This window comes from Mauremys reevesii, linkage group 1, assembly GCF_016161935.1.
Source record: "Mauremys reevesii isolate NIE-2019 linkage group 1, ASM1616193v1, whole genome shotgun sequence".
Lineage (NCBI taxonomy): Eukaryota > Metazoa > Chordata > Testudines > Geoemydidae > Mauremys > Mauremys reevesii.
The window spans coordinates 225,942,638-225,960,420 of NC_052623.1; the positions used below are offsets into that span (position 1 = coordinate 225,942,638).

At 49.5% G+C, this 17,783-nt stretch overlaps 1 protein-coding gene across 1 annotated transcript in view; it reads right to left on the bottom strand.

Moving 5' to 3' along the window:
- NRIP2 (nuclear receptor interacting protein 2) overlaps positions 1-15,575 on the bottom strand; it is a 28,193-nt gene extending 12,618 nt beyond the window's left edge. Inside the window, exons 1-2 of the mRNA XM_039481710.1 lie at positions 14,852-15,575; positions 1,236-1,415 (exon numbers count right to left, since the gene is read on the bottom strand). Coding sequence (XP_039337644.1) covers positions 1,236-1,415; positions 14,852-15,082 — 411 coding nt within the window. The 5' untranslated portion in view covers positions 15,083-15,575. The remainder of the gene's footprint in view (positions 1-1,235; positions 1,416-14,851) is intronic.
- Positions 15,576-17,783: the final 2,208 nt, after the last annotated feature.

Here is a 17,783-nt window from a genome sequence, read left to right on the forward strand (position 1 = left end):
AGCAGGTGCTTGGGGCAGCAATCTACAAGGGGCGGCAGTCCCTGTATTTTTGCCCCCAAGCAGCGCACCAAATTACCGCCGGACAGCAGGGGCAGTCCGTGTGCCGTTAGGGCAGTACGCGTGTTTCCGCGGCGGCGGCAATTCGGCAGCAGCTTCTATGTTCAGCTGTCCGCGGCAGCGCAGCTTCTGTCTTCCGGCTGAAGACAGAAGCTGCTGCCGAATTGCTGCCCCTGCGGAAACGCGCATGCTGCCCTAACGGCACACGGACTGCCCCCGCCATCCCGGCGGCAATTCGGCACGCTGCTTAGGGCGGCGAAAACAGTAGAGCCGGCCCTGTGTGGTACCTGATTGTGCTAACTGGAAGTGCAAAGACATGCACATTTGACTGAAAGTCTTGTCTTTGAATACAAGCACACTAAGGGATTTAAAGCTACCCAGTGAAACTTAAATGTAGCTTTAAAGTGGATTTTCATATACTAGCCACCTAAAACTTACCAAAAACTGGATCTATCATCTGTGTGCTAGCCAATACCTTTAATCACAGTGTTTGACACAGTTGAATGGTCATGCGGCAGACATACGTGGATACCCTTTGGAGTTGCTTCAGAGCTTGCAAAGGGATGCTGGGAGGTGCTATCTTCAGGATGACCTTCTTGTATGGAACAATTGAAGAAGAAAGGCACTACAGAAGCTAAAGTAACACCACCTCAGTGGAGCTATTTAATGTTTGTGGGTTCAACTGAATGAAGAAATCTTCTGAATCTTCACTAATTGCTCACATACATTAGTCAAAATACAGCAGTGGGTGAGCTCCCTGCTCCATGGGAGAAACCAAAATAAAGTAGATTCAGATTCAAGGAGGGAACACATAGCTGTTCTGACGAGCATACGAAAGAAAGAAATAAAGCGATCTGGCCACTGTCAGAGAGGAGATCCTGGACTGAATTGACTCTGGGATCCAGAGTCTGATCCAGTCTGGCAATCACTATGAGACAGAGCGACACAGAAAGAGGGATGAGGAATGGCAGAACAGGAGGGAGAACAGAAAAGTAGCACCTCCACTGCTTGGGTCATTTGAAATGAGACTGGACAAAAACACTAGAGAACAGCCCGTGGGGCTACCACTCTGGCATTGGCTCCCTGGGAGTGGAGCAGATGGGACCCAGTGAGTATTTTCTGTCACTAGTATCAGTGAGTGTATAAAAGTGGTACTGTATACTTGCAGAGGTCCTTACCTTGCAGTGTATGAGCAGGGACACAGTCTCTTTCCTTCTGTCATTCTCTTTCTTTTCTGCCCTGTCATCCTTGTCCTCCACCAGTGGGGATTGAACCCATGTGGTATATTCCCTGCTCTCCCCCCGCAGCTTGTTCAGATTCCCCTCCAGGAGGCGCCGTTGTACCACACTGTGTGGCTGCTGTCTCCACCACAAAGAAAAAGGATACTCTCAGCAAGGTGTTGGGCCAGGATCCAGAAAATCACCACTACTTCCAGCAGCTCCATTGGCCTGGGGAAGCAGTCTGCAAACGCTCTTTGGGCCTGGATGATCCACTTACTCTCAGGGGTGATACAGGCCATGAGCGTCCGAAATGTCCTTCTCAGTCTACACCCCAGCCCCATTGCCTCTTCCACACAGTAGCACCCCTTAGTTTGTCTACTTCAAGTGCATCTCAGACAGCAGCCCTTGCTTTAAAATTAAATGCAGTTGACTGGTTGCCTGTGCCATGTCCTCGCCAGCGTGGCCTTGTCTCTGGAGAGCTCAGTGCAGTCACAACAGGAGAAGAACCTCCTGACACACCATCTCCAAATACATATCCAGTCCCACAGTCAGTTAGTCTCACATGCCTCACACCCATTTACCTCCACACATACCCTACCAGACATGGACATGCAGACACACACAACCCAGCACTATCACACACTGTGATGGGGCATGTACCCATATGGGCAATGCAAGAGTTAACGGGAGACAGAGAGTACACTTAGAGTACCTGGTTGCACCTGGAGGGTGGGCCAGGCCTAACTGAAGATGAAGCCCAGCTGCAGGAAGAACTGGGTGGTACTCATGAAGGAAGCCCTGAGGAGAAGGGAAGAGCTGGTCAGCTTTTTGCTAGGGTGTGGAGGAAGGGCTGGGAGAGAGGCAGCTATACAGTAAGCCTAGGGATGGGGCAGGCTGTGGGAAAGGGTCTAAAGAGCAATGTAGGAAGAAGTCCAGGGAGGCATCAGACCTTTGCTGCTTGCTATGGGGTCCCTGGACTGGAACCCAGAGGAGAGGAAGGGCCTGGGCTCCATTCACTACTGGTCCACTGGAAAAGGTGGTGTGGCAACACCCAGAGACAAGGGGGAGAAGGACTGGTGAGTTGGATCTGGGAGGCATTGCTCTGTATGTGAGTGGGAGGACAGGCCTGTAGAGGCCAGAAAGGGGTGAAGAGTCTGGCAGAGTACCCCTGGGTAGGGATGAAGAGTGATATTTGAGTTCATTGGACTCTTTGCCTGCCCTGTGGGCAGGGCGGGATGAAGCATAACTTGGTCGGAAGGAAGACCACTGCAGAGCCAGAGGGGCTGTTGGCAGGGGTACTAGAAAAGGAAAGCCTGCTAGGCCATGCCCAAAACTAGGGTGCTGGGGTGAGTCCACTCTTCTAAACACTCCATAGAGTGACACCCACAGCAAAGCTTGGGGAGGCAGCATAAAGGACACAGTGGGATACAATACATGCTTCAGAGAGACATGTGGGTGCAGGTGGGGCAAGTGGGGCAGCCACCCATGGTATAAATTGCAGGATGGAAAAATGGGGATTGGAAGAAAAAGGTGGTGGGAAAATATGCCTGCTTGCCCCCACTGATGACATATAACTGTTGCGGGGGGCATAATTTAGTTTTTTGGGGCGAGTATGTGACTGCCCCACAGAGGTTTTCAAACTCTGGGGTGTGCTCCTGGGGGGTGAGTGCAGAGCAGTGTTTGGGGTGTGTGAGCAGCAATACTGGGGGATGAGCGGCGATGCCAGGTGGGGTTGGGGAAGGGAGTACCACCTGCATTCCCTGACTCACTTCAGTGGGCCCCCCAGCCTGTCTGGGTTGGGCTGTGTGTGCAACGAAAAAAAATCTAGGGGGCCATGTGACACTGTGTGCCCCCACATCCACATCACCTCTGCTCATCCTGGGTGCTAAAAATGCCTAGTTACAGCTCTGTGTGGGTGTCTTCCTCCACAGGCTTACCATAAACAGAGTTTCTAGGGCATTTTAAAACCTGTCTGGCAAAAGAGACCTTTCTGCTCCCAGCAGTGGCAGGATGTCTCACCTCCTGCAAGGGGCAATGGCAGGAGGGCTGCTGGAAAGCCATATAAGGGGAACAGCTGCAGCAAAACCAATAGCCAAGTACTCCTCCTTATCCCCTTCCCTACAGGATAGTAGCAACTTCTCCTCCTCCTCCTCCTCTTCTGCTCTGCCTGGGCAAAGATCTACTTGTCATACAACATTTAATTCCGTGGTAGGTGGTGATGACTGCTGCTTCCAAAGGGAGCTCACTTCACCACCAGCCAGCTGCTCAAGTCCTCACCCAGTGTTTACTCCATCCCTATGTAGGGACTGTAAGGAATGAGTAAAATCCAGAAATCAGAGCAACTAATCTGTGGTTCTGCCTGCTTTCTGCGTGCTGGGGACTATAATCCTTCAGCCTGGGATTTGATGATTCAGACGTGGTAAGGGAGATCTTCAGTCATAGCTGCCTAGAAGAGAGAAGGGCTACTGGATCTGGCACAGGCTGCCTCTCCCTAATAAACGGCTGCTTCCACTTTCCTCTGAAATATCCAACTCTCTGATGGTGAGTGTTTAGGCCTGTGGGCTTTTTTACCACCATGCAGTGTGAATATCTGAGGAAAAAGGCCTACTGAGTCCATCTACCTACAAGGGCAAGATACACTGTAATAATATCCTTACAGAGAACATATCCCTCTGCATCCCATTAGTTGTCAATTTGATCTTGACCATAAGGCTATGTAAACCTTTAGATTAAACCTTAAATGGAGCCCACTCTAGCTCTGATTTATCAGCTTCCCCAGTGATTAGAGCAAGAGACTTGCTTTCTATTCTCAGCTCTGCCAATAATGCACTGTGTGGTCTGGGGCATAAGACATTCAACCCCTCCGTGCCTCAGTTTCCCTACCCATAAACTGGGAAGGATAATAGCTTTGTAAAGTGCTTTGGGATGAAAAAAACACCATCTAAGGTCAAAGAATGAAAGTAATTACACCCATCTACCCACCCACTCTGCATCCCAGTCTACAAGCTAAAAGGGAGGTCTGCTATTTCATTTTATTCTCTAAATACTCCAAGCTCAGTGTAATGAGGTTTTAGACTATAACCCAATGCCAGTCAGGCTGCCAGCTAAGACTGGGGCCATGGGAAAAGGGCAGGGGGCGCCATATTCCCATCCTCTCTTCCCTGAGTACGCTCACACGGTCTGGCATCCAACAGGCTTTTCTCTCCCTCACAGGGAACTTTCCCACAGGAAGAGCAAGCCCTCAGCTGCTACCTCTGTCACTCAGGCCAGGAGAGAGTCAAGCATTGATATGGGGAGCTAAGCTTTGGGACAGCAAGGGCATCTGTTCTGAGAGCGGAGAACATGTTCTCTGTCTCCTGCGTCACTGAGGAGAGATGGGAATGAAGAGGAGACAGGACAAGAAATGCAGCGTGAGAGAGAAGAGTGGAATGGAGAGATGGTGAGTTGAGAGGTGCAGTGAGGGGAGGAAGAAGGCCCTGCCAGGGAAGCTTCCTGCTCCTGGGATGGCTGGGCAGCATTCCCTGTGGAACCTGTCAGTGCTGCTCCTTAGCCAGCAGAAGTTGAAACTAGTTCAGTGAACTACGGCACACCCATTTCCCCTTGCACTCCTGAACTGAGAGTCCCACCTTGACAGGGCCCAAGTTTCCAGAATCCCAGGTGTTGGGATTAGTAGCACTGCCCTGCCCAGCAAATACACCTTAGCTGGGAATTCTGATTGCTAGCAATGATGTAGAACAGTGGCACATGGCCGAGTCTCCCAGTTTTATCGCTCGTCTCGTTTTTCAGCTGCTGGAGTCACATGATTACTTGAAAATCTCAGCTTTCTTTTCTCTGTTTTAAAATAAGTTTCTAGCCCTCGTGTTTGCAGAGAGAAGCTGAAAAACATGAAGTAAGTGCACCCTAAAGGCTCAGAAACCAGAAGGCAAATATAAACATTCCAATCTTTATTATTTAGAGAAATCTCAGGATTTTTAAGCCATTATTGATTTTTAAGTGCTTGGGATCGGTAATACTGAAACATACATAAGAATGTCCATTCTGGGTCAGACCAATGGCCCATCTACCTAGTATCCTGTCCTCCAACAGTGGCTGATGCCCGGTGCTTCACATATAGAAAACAGAGCAGGACAATTATTGAGGGATCCAGCCCCAGTTTCTGGCAGCTAGAGCTTTAGGGACATCCAGAGCATGGGGTTGCTTCCCTGACCATCCTGGCTAATAGCCATTGATGGACCTACTTCTCTCATTCTTTTTTGAACCCTGTTATACTTTTGGCTGTCACTACAGCCCCTGGCAATGAGTTCCGCAGGTTGACAATGTGGTGTGTAAAGAACTACTTCCTTTTGTTTGTTTTAAACCTGCTGCTTATTTATTTCATTGAGTGACCCCTGGTTCATGTGTTATGTGAAGGGGTAAATAACACTTTCAAGAGGCACTGACTTTTATTTTTCCCCAGGGGTGCTCCGAGGCCCCATCCCCACTCTATCCCTTCCCCCGAGACCCCACCTTCGCTCTGCCCCTGCTCTGCCCCCTTCCTGAGGCCCCACCCTCGCTCCACTTCTTCGTGCCCCCAGTCCACTCACTCCCCTGAGGCCCCACCCTCGCTCCGCCTCTTCACACCCCTGCTCCAACCCCTCCCCCAAGGCCCCCGCCCACTCACCGCTTACTCCTCTCCACCCTCCCCCAGCTGCCAATCAGCTGTGGCTGGTGGGTGCTGAGCACCCACTATTTTTTTCCCCCATGAGTGCTTGAGCCTCAGAGCACCCATCGAGTCAGCGCCTCTGACACTTATTCATTTTCTCCACATCATTCACAGTTTTGTAGACCTCTAGCATATCCCTCCTTAATCATCTTTTTTCCCCAAGTTGAATAGTCCCAGTCTCTTTAATCTCTCAGATGGAAACTGTTCCGTACCCTTAATCATTTTTGTTGCCTTTCTCTGTACTTTTTTCCAATTCTAATATACCTTTTTTGAGACGGGCTGATCAGAACTGCACGCAGTATTCAAGAGGTGGGTGAACCATGAATTTATATAGAGGCAATATGATATTTTCTGTCTTATTACCTATCCCTTTCCTAATGGTTCCTAACATTGTTAGCTTTTGTGACTGCCGCTGCACACTGAGCAGAAGTTTTCAGAGAACTATTTACAATGACTCCAAGATCTTTCTTAAGTGGTAACAGCTAATTTAGACCCCATCATTTTATATGTATAGTTGGGATGATGTTTTCCAATGTGCATTAGTTTGCATTTATCAACAATGAATTTCATCTTCCATTTTCTTGTCCAGTCACCCAGTTGTGTGAGATCCCTTTGTAATTCTTTGCAGTCTGCTTTGGACTTAACTATCTTGAGTAATTTTGTATCATCTGCAAACTTTACCAGCTCAATGTTTACCCCTTTTCCAGATCAGTTATGAATATATTGAGCAGCACTGGTCTCAGTATAGATCCTTGGGGGACCCCGTTATTAACTTCTCTCCACTGTGAAAACTGACCATTTACTCCTACCCTTTGTTTCCTGTCTTTTAACCAGTTACTGATCCATGAGAGGACTTTCCTCTTATTCCATGACTCCCTATTTTGCTTAAGAGCCTTTGGTGAGGGACCTTGTCAAAGGCTTTCTGAAAATCAAAGTACACTATATCCACTGGATCATGACCTTGTCCACACTGGGCCGGCTCTAACTTTTTTGCTGCCCCAAGCGCAAAAAAAAAAAAAAAAAAAATGCACCGCCCCACCGAACCAACCCCGCACTCCCAAGCGCCACCCTGCCAAACCAAAAACAACAACAAAGAAAACCAGCACTGCCCCACTGAACCAAAATCAACCCCCCTGGAGTGCCTCCCCGCCAAAACAAAATCAACCCCCCCCCCGGAGCACCGCCCCACTGAAGTAAAAACAAAATCAACCCCCCCGCCCCAAGCGCCTCCCCGCCAAACCAAGATTGGCCGCCCCTTATAAGGTGCCGCCCCAAGCACGTGCTTGGTCAGCTGGTGCCTGGAGCCGGCCCTGTGTCCACGTATTTCTTGACCCCCTCAAAGAATTCTAATACATTGGTGAGGCATGAGTTCCCTTTACAAAAGCTGTGTTGACTCTTCCCCAACATATGTTTCATCTATGTGTCTGATCATTCTGTTCTTTATTCATAGACTTAAGGTCAGAAGGGACCATTATGATCACCTAGTCTGACCTCCTGCACAATGCAGGCCACAGAATCTCACCCACCCACTCCTGGAACAATCTCCTAACCTATGTCTGAGTTATTGAAGTCCACAAATTGTGTGTGTGACCCGTGCCCCATGCTGCAGAGGAAGGTGAAAAACCTCCAGGGCCTCTGCCAATCTTCCCTGGAGGAAAATTCCTTCCCAACCCCAAATATGGCGATCAGATAAACCCTGAGCATGTGGGCAAGACTCACCAGCCAGCACCCAGGAAAGAATTCCCTGTAGTAACTCAGATCCCATCCCATCACAGACCATTGGGCATATTTACCTGTTAATAATCAAAGATGAATTAATTGCCAAAATTAGGCTATCCCATCATACCATCCCCTCCATAAACTTATCAAGCTGAGTCTTGAAGCCAGATATGTCTTTTGCCCCCATATAGTTTTAAACAATTTGCCTGGCACTAAAGTTAGGCTTACCAGCCTGAAATTGCTGGGATTGCCTCTGGAGCCTTTACAAAAAAAAGGTCACATTAGCGATCCTCCAGTTATCTGGTACAGAGGCTGATTTAAGCAATAGGTTACATACCACAGTTGGTAGCTGTGCAATTTCATATCTGAGTTAGAACTCATGGATGAATTCCAGTCCTGGTGACCTGTTACTGCTTAATTTATCAGTTTGTTCTGAAACCTCTACTAACACCTCAATCTGGGACAGTTCCTCAGATTTGTCACTTAAAAAGAATGGCTCAGGTCTGGCTCACATCCTCTGCAGTGAAGTCCAATGCAAAGAATTCACTTAGCTTCCCTGCAACAGCCTGGTCTTCCTTGAGTGCTCCTTTAGCACCTCTATCATCCAGTGGGCCCCACTGATTGTTTGACAGGCTTCCTGCTTCTGATGTACTTAAAAAAGTTTTTGCTGTTAGTTTTTGTGTCTTTTGCTAGTTGCTCTTAATTCTTTTTGGCCTGCCTAATTATACTTGACTTGCCAGAGTTTGTTTCTATTTTCCTCAGTAGGATTTGACTTCCAATTTTTAAAGGATGCTTTTTTGTCTCTAACTACCTGTTTGTTGTTTAGCCAGGATGGTTTATATCGTTTGAGTCCCTATTATGGTGTTTTTAAAGCATTTCCATGCAGGTTGCAGGCATTTCTTTTGACTGTTGCTTTTAATTTCCATTTAACTAGATTCCTCGTTTAACTTCAAAAAGTTAAATGCTCCTGGGATGGGCTTCTTTGGTATTTTGCTCCCTACAAGGATATTAAATTTAGTTACATTATGGTTGCTATTACTGAGTGGTTCAGCTATATTCACCTCTTGGACCAGATCCTGTGAACCTGTTAGGACTAAATCAAGAATTGCTTCTCCCTTTGTTGTTCCAGGACTAGCTGCTCCAAGAAGCAGTCATTAGTGGTGTCTAGAAGTTTTCTCTGCATCCCCCTCTGAGGTAACATGTACCCACTCAATATGTGGATAGTTGAAATCCCCCATTACTACTGGGTTATCTGTTTTTGTTGCCTCTCTAGTCTCCCCGAGCTTTTCACAAGCACTGTCACCATCCTGGTCAGTAGTATATTCCTACTGCTATACTCTTATTATTCAAGCATGGATTCTATGGTACTGTTTGATTCATTTAGGATACACTGATCCTTGGTACTTGAGGTGTCTGTGGGGACACGTATTTTGGGGTGCTGGCAAAGTAACACCCCACTGTGAACTTCTCTGACATCAAGATCTCTCAAACTCTGCAGGGGAGAATCTGCCCCATGGCACTTATTCACCTCCCATGATCCAGGAGAGTGTCAGAAAGGAGATCAGGAATGAGACAGAGGTGCATCTGTAACCTGCACACCACCTGGGTTTGGTGTTCGGTCCCATCTAGTGGCACCAAGACCACTTAGAGAGAGAGATTAATGAGTCTGCTCTACAGCCTTAGCTAAGGGCCATATGGCTTTTAGCTCATACAGTAGAGGCTCATGCACTGAGCTCCAGAGGCCCCAGTTTTGATCCCAACGACCAGGGTCTGTCAGTTACACATGAGGCTAGGACATGACTGAATGGAGATTTTGCCCTCAAGCTGGAATGCACAGAAAGCAGCATGGCCCTACCAGCAGTGAGGCAATGTGGCCAAGTGGATAGACCCCCAGACTTATAACCCAGGTCTCCTGACTCCATTCCCAGGTTGGCCGGCTGTGTGCCCTCAGGCAACTTGCTTCACAGCTGTGTGCCTCAGTTTCCGCATCTGTAAAATGGGGCTAATGATGCTGACCTCCATTGTAAAGTACTTTGAGATTAAAACGCTATGTAGGAGGTAGGTATTATATTATCATTATTTCCCTGTCTGTGGTACCATGATGACCTACAGGAGTTCACAGTGGATGATCATTTTCAGCCAAAAATACATCTTCCCACAGGCACATGAAGTACCTGGGGCTGCTGTACATTTCATGTCACTCCAGGAGATCTAAGTTCTGCTTTTCCTCTCGCCCCGTGTAGCGGATCGAGCACTCACTGCCACAGCACCTCCTGCTGGTCGTCCGGGAATTAGCTCATTCCAGCACTCAAAGCACCTCCTGCTGACCAGTATCCCTCCCAGACCCCGGTGCCCCTTACCTTGGGGTTCTGCCCACAGACATACCCCCACACTCTGGGTCTCCCTTCCTGGGGAACCCCCTCCCCTTATGCCCACCTTGCCTCAGTGGCTAGGGCCAGTCGTCATCTAGCCCTCTTTCTCTGGGGCAAACTGCAGTCTAACGGCCACTCATCACTGGGAAGGGGATTGGACTGGCTGCCTCTGCCTATCCCCAGGCTGCACCTCTGCAGCCCCAGTGCCTCCTTAGGCCTTAAACAAGGCCTCAGCCTGGGGAGTTGCCAAGCTGAAGTTCCCCATCTCCTCTTGCCCTTCCCCAGCTCTGCCCAAGGTACCCTGGCTGCCAGGTCCTTCCCACTCCAAGGCTGGAGTGAGACATTTTCCAAAGCTAGAGAGAGACACTGCCTGCCTTCTGGCCCCACAGCTCTTTTATAGGGCCCAGCCGGGCCCTGGTTGGTTGCCTTCCTGCCTTCTCTTATTGGCTCTCAGCCCCAGCCCTCTCCAAGGGCTGGCTTTGAATCCTTTCAGGGACGGAGCAGGGTGACTGCCCCACTACACCCCAGTATAAATCAGGCGTGCCTCTATTGAAGTTAGTGCAGTCACACCAGTGTAAAACCAGAGTGATTGGAGAATCAGGCCCTAGAGCTGGCTAACTAATACAGGAAGAGATTCACAAATATTTTCACATAAATAGTGAGTTCACCACCGCAGTTACTGGTGGGGTCAGTGTTAGTTGTTCAAGTATTCATACAACTGTTTTTGTTTGTGAGAATGGTCATGTATCCTAAAAGTTTCATGATTTTATCACCTTCATGTCTGAAAGTTTGTCATAGTTTACTCCCTATTCACCTGTTTAAAAAATTTCAGTCAGCCAATGGTGGATCAGATACAATAACATGTGACTTAAGTGACCAATCAGGGTCAGTTCATGAACAATTTTCAAGCAGAAAAAAGGCCTTCGTTTGTCTGATGAACTGTCCATGAAAAGGAGTTAATGCACAACCAGACAGAATTTGTCCCCTAGCTAGGCAGTGCTACAAATTCCTAGACATGAAACTACAGCTAAAGTCTTACATTAGGCTGTAGGTTCTTCAGAGCAGAGACTGTATCTTGCTATGTGTTTGTACACCACACAGCACAATGCAGCCTCAATCTCCCTCTGGATGCTACCACAATAAATAATCATGTCTGGGATATGGTCTGATGGATGGTGCAGGGGGAAGGTGTGAGACATATTTCCCTATAGTTTCTACCTTCTGCTGACTCAGTAGGAAGCTGCCCTGAGTAGGCCAAGAGTGAACTCTCCCCATCCTCAGCTGTGAGAGGTTGCAGAGATATAGGAACGATAAGGAAAAAGGTGGGGTAGGTGATAACTAGATACTGCTCCCTGAGCTTAGGCTGTCAGCTGATCCCCTGTATCACATGGAGAGTTAGTGTTTGTACACTGCACAGTGGGGTGAGCGTGACAGATATTGCAACCCCAGGCAGTGTCTTTGGGGACCATTGTATTAAATGAATGAATGTTTTCTGAATGATTGTGTTCTGCTCCATGGGAGGGGGTTGCCACAGCTCCCTTAGGAACTAAAAAAACAGAGGGGTGGGGTGGATTACCCCAGGATTGTAAATGGCTCCAGAGAAGCACCACTCCCTAGGGCAGGGATCGGCAATCTTTGGCATGTGGCTCACCAGGGTAAGCCCCCTGGTGGGCTGGGCTGGTTTGTTTACCTGCCGCGTCTGCAGGTTTGGCCGATCGTGGCTCCCACTGGCCGCGGTGGTTTGCCCTCCAGGCCAATGTGGGCCATGAGAAGCGGCAGCCAGCACGTCCCTCGGCCGTGCTGCTTCCCACAGCCCCCGTTGGCCTGGAGCGGCGAACCGCGGCCAGTGGGAGCTGCGATCGGACGAACCTGCAGACGCGGCAGGTAAACAAACCGTCCTGGTCCACCAGGGGGTTTACCCTGGCGGGCCACCTGCCAAAGATTGCCAATCCCTGCCCTAAGGTGTCGGCATGTACTGGTTCAAAGTGGGTTTTCCAGAGACTCAAACAAAGGTTTGTGATGTAAAAAGCTGAGCTTCAGCAAATGGACAGGACCCTCTGTCCAAAGTGGGAGCCAGCACTTGCAGAAGGATTGGAAGGGGATGTTGGGTCCCATAAGGAAGATGAGCGACTCCTGGCATGTTTGTTAGTAAGCAGATAGAGAAAACAAAGACAATAAGGTTCCTGTGATACTTTTGTCCTTAAAATGTAGTCTGCTGAGAGAGAGCTGGGTGATAACTTGTAATGGCTGGCACTGCATTGTTCATAGCCCTCTGGGAGAAAGCACAGCACAGGGGCTGGCCTGTAGGTAGATTGGTTTGCTGGGGATATCACAATGTAAGGCAGGGGGCTGTGCAGCCTTAATACCCCCAGACAGAAGGGAGTGGGACAAGGGTCCCTGTCAGAGACAGGTGATGGCTGGAGACCTAACTGGGCACTCCTAGAGCAGACCACGGAGAGGAAATACAGGTGCATGTAGGATAGCTCAGTGGTTTGAGCATTAGCCTGCTAAACCCAGGGTTGTGAGTTCAATCCTTGAGGGGGCCATTTAGGGATTTGGTCCTGCTTTGAGCAGGGGGTTGGACTAGATCTCCTGAGGTCCCTTCCAACCCTGATATTCTATGTTTGAGAGATTGTGATTTGGAGACACTCCCTCAAAGGACTGTGTTGTGTGGGAATTTGGAGATGTGCCCTGGAGGGGGAAGTGGGGGGTCTTGGGAACCCAAGACTCTGTGCAGCAGTTCACTAGAGACACACTCTGGTGTGTTTTATTAAAGTTTTATTCCTTTCTCATTCATTGGTTTATTATTTAATGAACTCTAAGATTGTTACAGTGCAGTTCCCTGAAACACGGACAGATCTCTAGGTTTCAAGGAGAGTTAGTCAGGGGCGGCTCCAGGCCCCAGCACGCCAAGCGCGTGCTTGGGGCAGCATGCCGCGGGGGGCGCTCTGCCGGTCACCGGGAGGGCAGCAGGCGGCTCCGGTAGACCTCCCGCAGGCGTGCCTGCGGAGGGTCCGCTGGTCCCGCGCAGCCTCGGTGGAGCTGTGGGGGACCGGCGGACCCTCCGCAGGCACACCTGCAGGAGGTCCACCGGAGCCGCGGGACCGGCAGAGCGCCCCCCGCGGCATGCCGCTGTGCTTGGGGCGGTGAAATGTCTAGAGCCACCCCTGGAGTCAGTGATGGTCCCTCTAACCTGCTCCCCCGGGGGCTGGAGCTGTCAGGAGATGCCCCTGTTGAAGGGTCATCGACTCACTGCTGTAACTCCCTCCATCCCAGTGACAGAGATCGTCAGTCCCAGTAGTGCCTGTGCAGCAGGCTCTCTGTGAGCTACTGGCCGGGGCTGGGAGAGCACAAATCCAGGGCCTAGAGTGCTGTCGATGCCCAGCAATGGAATTTCATGTGTTCATAACCAAATTGTAGGGCTGGGATGGCTTGCTGAAATACATGGGGGATGACTGTGCTTTGGGAGCAGGGAGGGATTTCCCATACTAGAGCCAGTAGCAAAGTGGACACCGAGGCTGATATGGTCTGAATGTGTGCTCTAGGAAGAGCTGCGCAACTGACTCAGCCTGCATGAGAAGGTGGTGAGGGATGATCCCAAAGCAGAGACACAGTTGAGTCTGACATGGTGCTGATCCCCAGGCAGCATATGGTGGGATGGTTGAGCCCAAGAGAATCAGAAATCAATATAAACCTGTGAGATTGATTTCCATGCAGCCTGGAATGGCCAGGAATTGGATTCCCCCTAATGCCCCAGCTCCCAGGCAATCATAGTACCATCACTAGTAACAGTGAGGCCTAAAAAGAGAGCAGTAAACTTAAGAGGAAAATACCCCACAGCAGAGATAGTTGACATAGTGCTCCGTATTTGCCAGGCCTAGGGGCTGCCCCATCTCACCAGCAATTAGATCACCTCAGAGCCCTTGATTTCTTTGGGTCTGGTCAGTGACTCCAAGCAACTCAACCTACTTTTTGCAGGAGCCCTTATCAGTTTGGCAAAACAATCTGGAGCTTGCAGGGGAAAGGAGCTGGAAGCAAAGCCATGCATTCCACTGGGAAACAGGATTTCAGCCCAAATCCTGGATCAATTGTGGTACATATGAAGAGCATTGGGTAGTGGGGAAAAGTGGGAGTGCGCAATGGGAAGGGGAAGATGTACTTAATTAATCAGTGGGATAGCCCAAAGGAAACCATTCCCTGTCCTTGTTATACATACCCAGGGGAAATCATGCCTGGTCTCCAACTTCTCCCAAAACTGCTGGGGCACATCCCCTGCTCTTGTCCCACACTCACCCCCTGGGGAAATGTGTCAAAGCAAATCCAAAATTGGGGAATTGCACGGAAAAGTTTCAACACAAGACCTCAAAGTTTCAGGTATTGGTGGGTGTGTTTACTGCAGAATATGAGAGGGACCACTTCTGTATTAGATCATGCAGGTTCATGTCAGTCCAGCTTGTAAACACATATGTAAAACATACACAGAATCCCCATACAAGTTACACATATTTGTGTATTGTGGGCTGGGAGCTAGGGGGAATCTCCTAACTTCTACTTCCTCCTGGCTATGGAGGGGGTTAGATCTAATGAGGATGGTTGGGGAGAAAGATGCAGAGAGCGGGGGACATCTCCTTTCCCTTCACCCACCCCAGCCCTATAATGACTCTGATGGGCTGTTTCTCTTGTGCCTGGACTTGTGATTCTTTTCCCAAATTAGGGGGATGCCCTGGTATCCTTAGGAAGAGAGAAGCATCCAGTTCCAAACTGGGTCCCACTTGACTCACCAGATCCTTGGAGGTGCCCAGCCTCTTCAAGCCATCCAGGGGCAGCAGGTCAGCAGAATCCTTGTGCACAAACTGGGTAGCCTGTTTCAGGCGCCTCTTCTGTTGCAGGATGGCTTTATCCCGCAGCTCCACCTCGCGCTGCCTCCTGTCCGGATTCTGAGTGCCTTCACTCCGCTTTTCCTCCCCATCCCCTGGCCCCACTTCCTGGGCGCAGGTCTCCCTCGTGCTCATGGTGAAGAGTCCAGCTGGGCAGGTTTTTCTTGGGATGGCAGAGCCCTCTCTGGGCTCCCTCTCTGTGCCTGTCTACCCTTCTGTGACTCACTCAGGATCTCTGCTCTCCCTTGCTCCTTCTCTCATCTGTCTCACTTATAACTGCCCCATCACTGTAGTACCTCGGTGCCCTTCTCTCTTTCTGGCTTTCCCCCTGTGCTAACCTCCTTTCCTCCCTCCCTTCTCCTGCCCTGACTGCAGCTCTGCCTCCTCCACCCGGTGGGTCCCTGCTGTAGCAGAAAAAGCCCCACGTCAGAAATCAATTTCCATAAATTGCAGCAGAGACCGTAAGATGCTTCGGCTGGAAAAATCCAGCAGCAGCAGGATGGCCCTGCTGCTGGGGGTTGGACTCACCTTCCTCCTGCTTTGTCTGTGTGTGTGCACACACACTGTCCTGTTCCCCACTGATACGCCACAGAGATTGTAAATCTTTCTGTGGCAGGCAGGCTGTGCTGCTCTGTGTCTCTGCCGGGGTTTTTGACGCATCTCAGTAAGTCTATTAATACTGGAGAGAACATACTTTGCTCTAGGAGATGATGCATTGCCTCCGTAAATGGGGGAGAGCTTTAGCCTCCAGGGTTCTGGCAGGCATGCCTAGTCTCTCTCATTTGGGTGGAAAGTCACACAATTGGGACAGTTTTGAAACCCAGTGCTGGAGGATTTTACTGTGCGTTTCCAATGAGACACAGAAGGCCTGCTTTTTCACTCACTGATGTGACTGCAGTGGGCCTGATTCTGATCTCTCTGGAGTAACTCCACTGAAGTCAGTGCAGTTGTAAACATGTAAAATCAGAGTAAGATCAGTGCAGCTACTCCTGATTTATACCAGCATGAGATCTGAATCTCTTTTTTTAATTTCACCTGCTGAAATTGTTGCTATTTGAGAGCCTTGCTCCAGGCCCTGGTACAAGGGGTGGGGGACACTGCAAGTTTTACCCCTTCCTCTGTCCTTCCATTTCTGCTTTGAATTGTCAGCTGAAGTCTGGGCTGTTTTGGTCCCACTGTATTGGCAAATGAAATGCACTGAGAGTCACTGAGTGCATGATTCTAATTTCACATACACGTGAGCAAATCAGGAGTATTCTATTGAAGTGGACAGCATTACATCAGTGTAGAACTGGTGTGAATGAGAATAGAATTGGGCTCTAGACATTTAATTCTATAAGGTGTGACAAAGTTCCTCCTCTCCCTTGATGGGTCCTGTGCTTAGTGGCAGATTTGCTAACCTCAGTGATCTTCCCTTCTGGTAGAACTCACAGTCTGGGCCAACTCCTCCTGTGTCTGATCAGGAGTTGGGAGGTTTGGGGGGAACCCAGGCCCGCCCTCTACTCCGGGTTCCAGCCCAGGGCCCTGTGGATTGCAGCTGTCTCTAGTGCCTCCTGTAACAGCTGTATGACAGCTACAACTCCCTGGGCTACTTCCTCATGGCCTCCTCCAAACACCTTCTTTATCCTCACCACAGGACCTTCCTCCTGGTATCTGATAATGCTTGTACTCTTCATTCCTCCAGCAGCACACCCTCTTGCTCCCAGCTCCTCACACATGCATGACACTGACTAACTGGGGGGCTTTTAACTAGATCCAGCCAGCCCTTGATTGGCTTCTGGTGTCCCAATCAATGTAGCTATCTCCACTGCCTTCTAGAAGGATCTTAATTGGCCCCAGGTGTCTTGATTAACCTGGAGCAACTGCCATTTGGTTACCAGGGATTTGGTTAGCCTGGGGCTAACATACCTGTTCCTCACTACTTTACTGTAGCCATCTGGCCTTGCCCCATCACAAAGGTCAAATTCTGAAGTCCTTATTCAGGCAAACTCCCATTGATTACAATGGAGTGACTCTTCATTTACACTGCTGTAGATATTCCTACCCAACTCTGAGGAGGTATTGGAGTGAGATGCCTACAGAAGATAAAAGCTCTACTGCTAACAGCTAAAGAAGATTCTCCTTTAGCTCAGGTGTCAGAAGCCTGTTTTTTTTTTAGCTAAAGTTCTGGCTTCATACCCAGAAGCCACAGTTCTACCTCTGTGTATGCAGCTAAGGACTTATGCCATCCTCAGCACCTGAGAGGCGCTGAGGAGTTCTTAACCAATTCTTTCGTTTGTGAGTAAAAGCCATGGGAAGCTGCCAGGTGGGAATTCAACTCACCAACCCATCTAGCCAAGAAACAGGAGATGGAAAACATTGGAGCTATCCCTTCCAACAGCATCTGGTGAGGAAGAGGCAAGTGGCAGCAACCAGGATAGCTGAGGAGTGAAATTTCCTCACTGGCGGTGCGGAGTTCCCCTCTCCCAGAAGATGAAGGAGCGGGAGACAAAATGAATGGGATTCTCCCTCCACCCGCCTCTGGGATGTGAAGCCAGAGAGAATAAGGCAGCTGAACTTTGAGGTGCTGGAAGAAAAAAGCTGAGAAATCCAGTGCTGGAGAGTCCCCTTGCATCATGCCTGGCAGTGGGGACTTCCCACAAATATTGTGACTGATAGAGTCATAGATATTGGTGATGAGAGACCCATTTAATCACTCTGCCCATCTCTCGGGGGCCAATGCAGCACTGTTCCCTATAGAACATAGTCTAGTGCTTGGTCCAGGCTATTTTAGAAGTCACAAGCCATGAGGTTTCCACCACTTACTGCCTTTGGGAGACTATTCTACAGCGTCTTA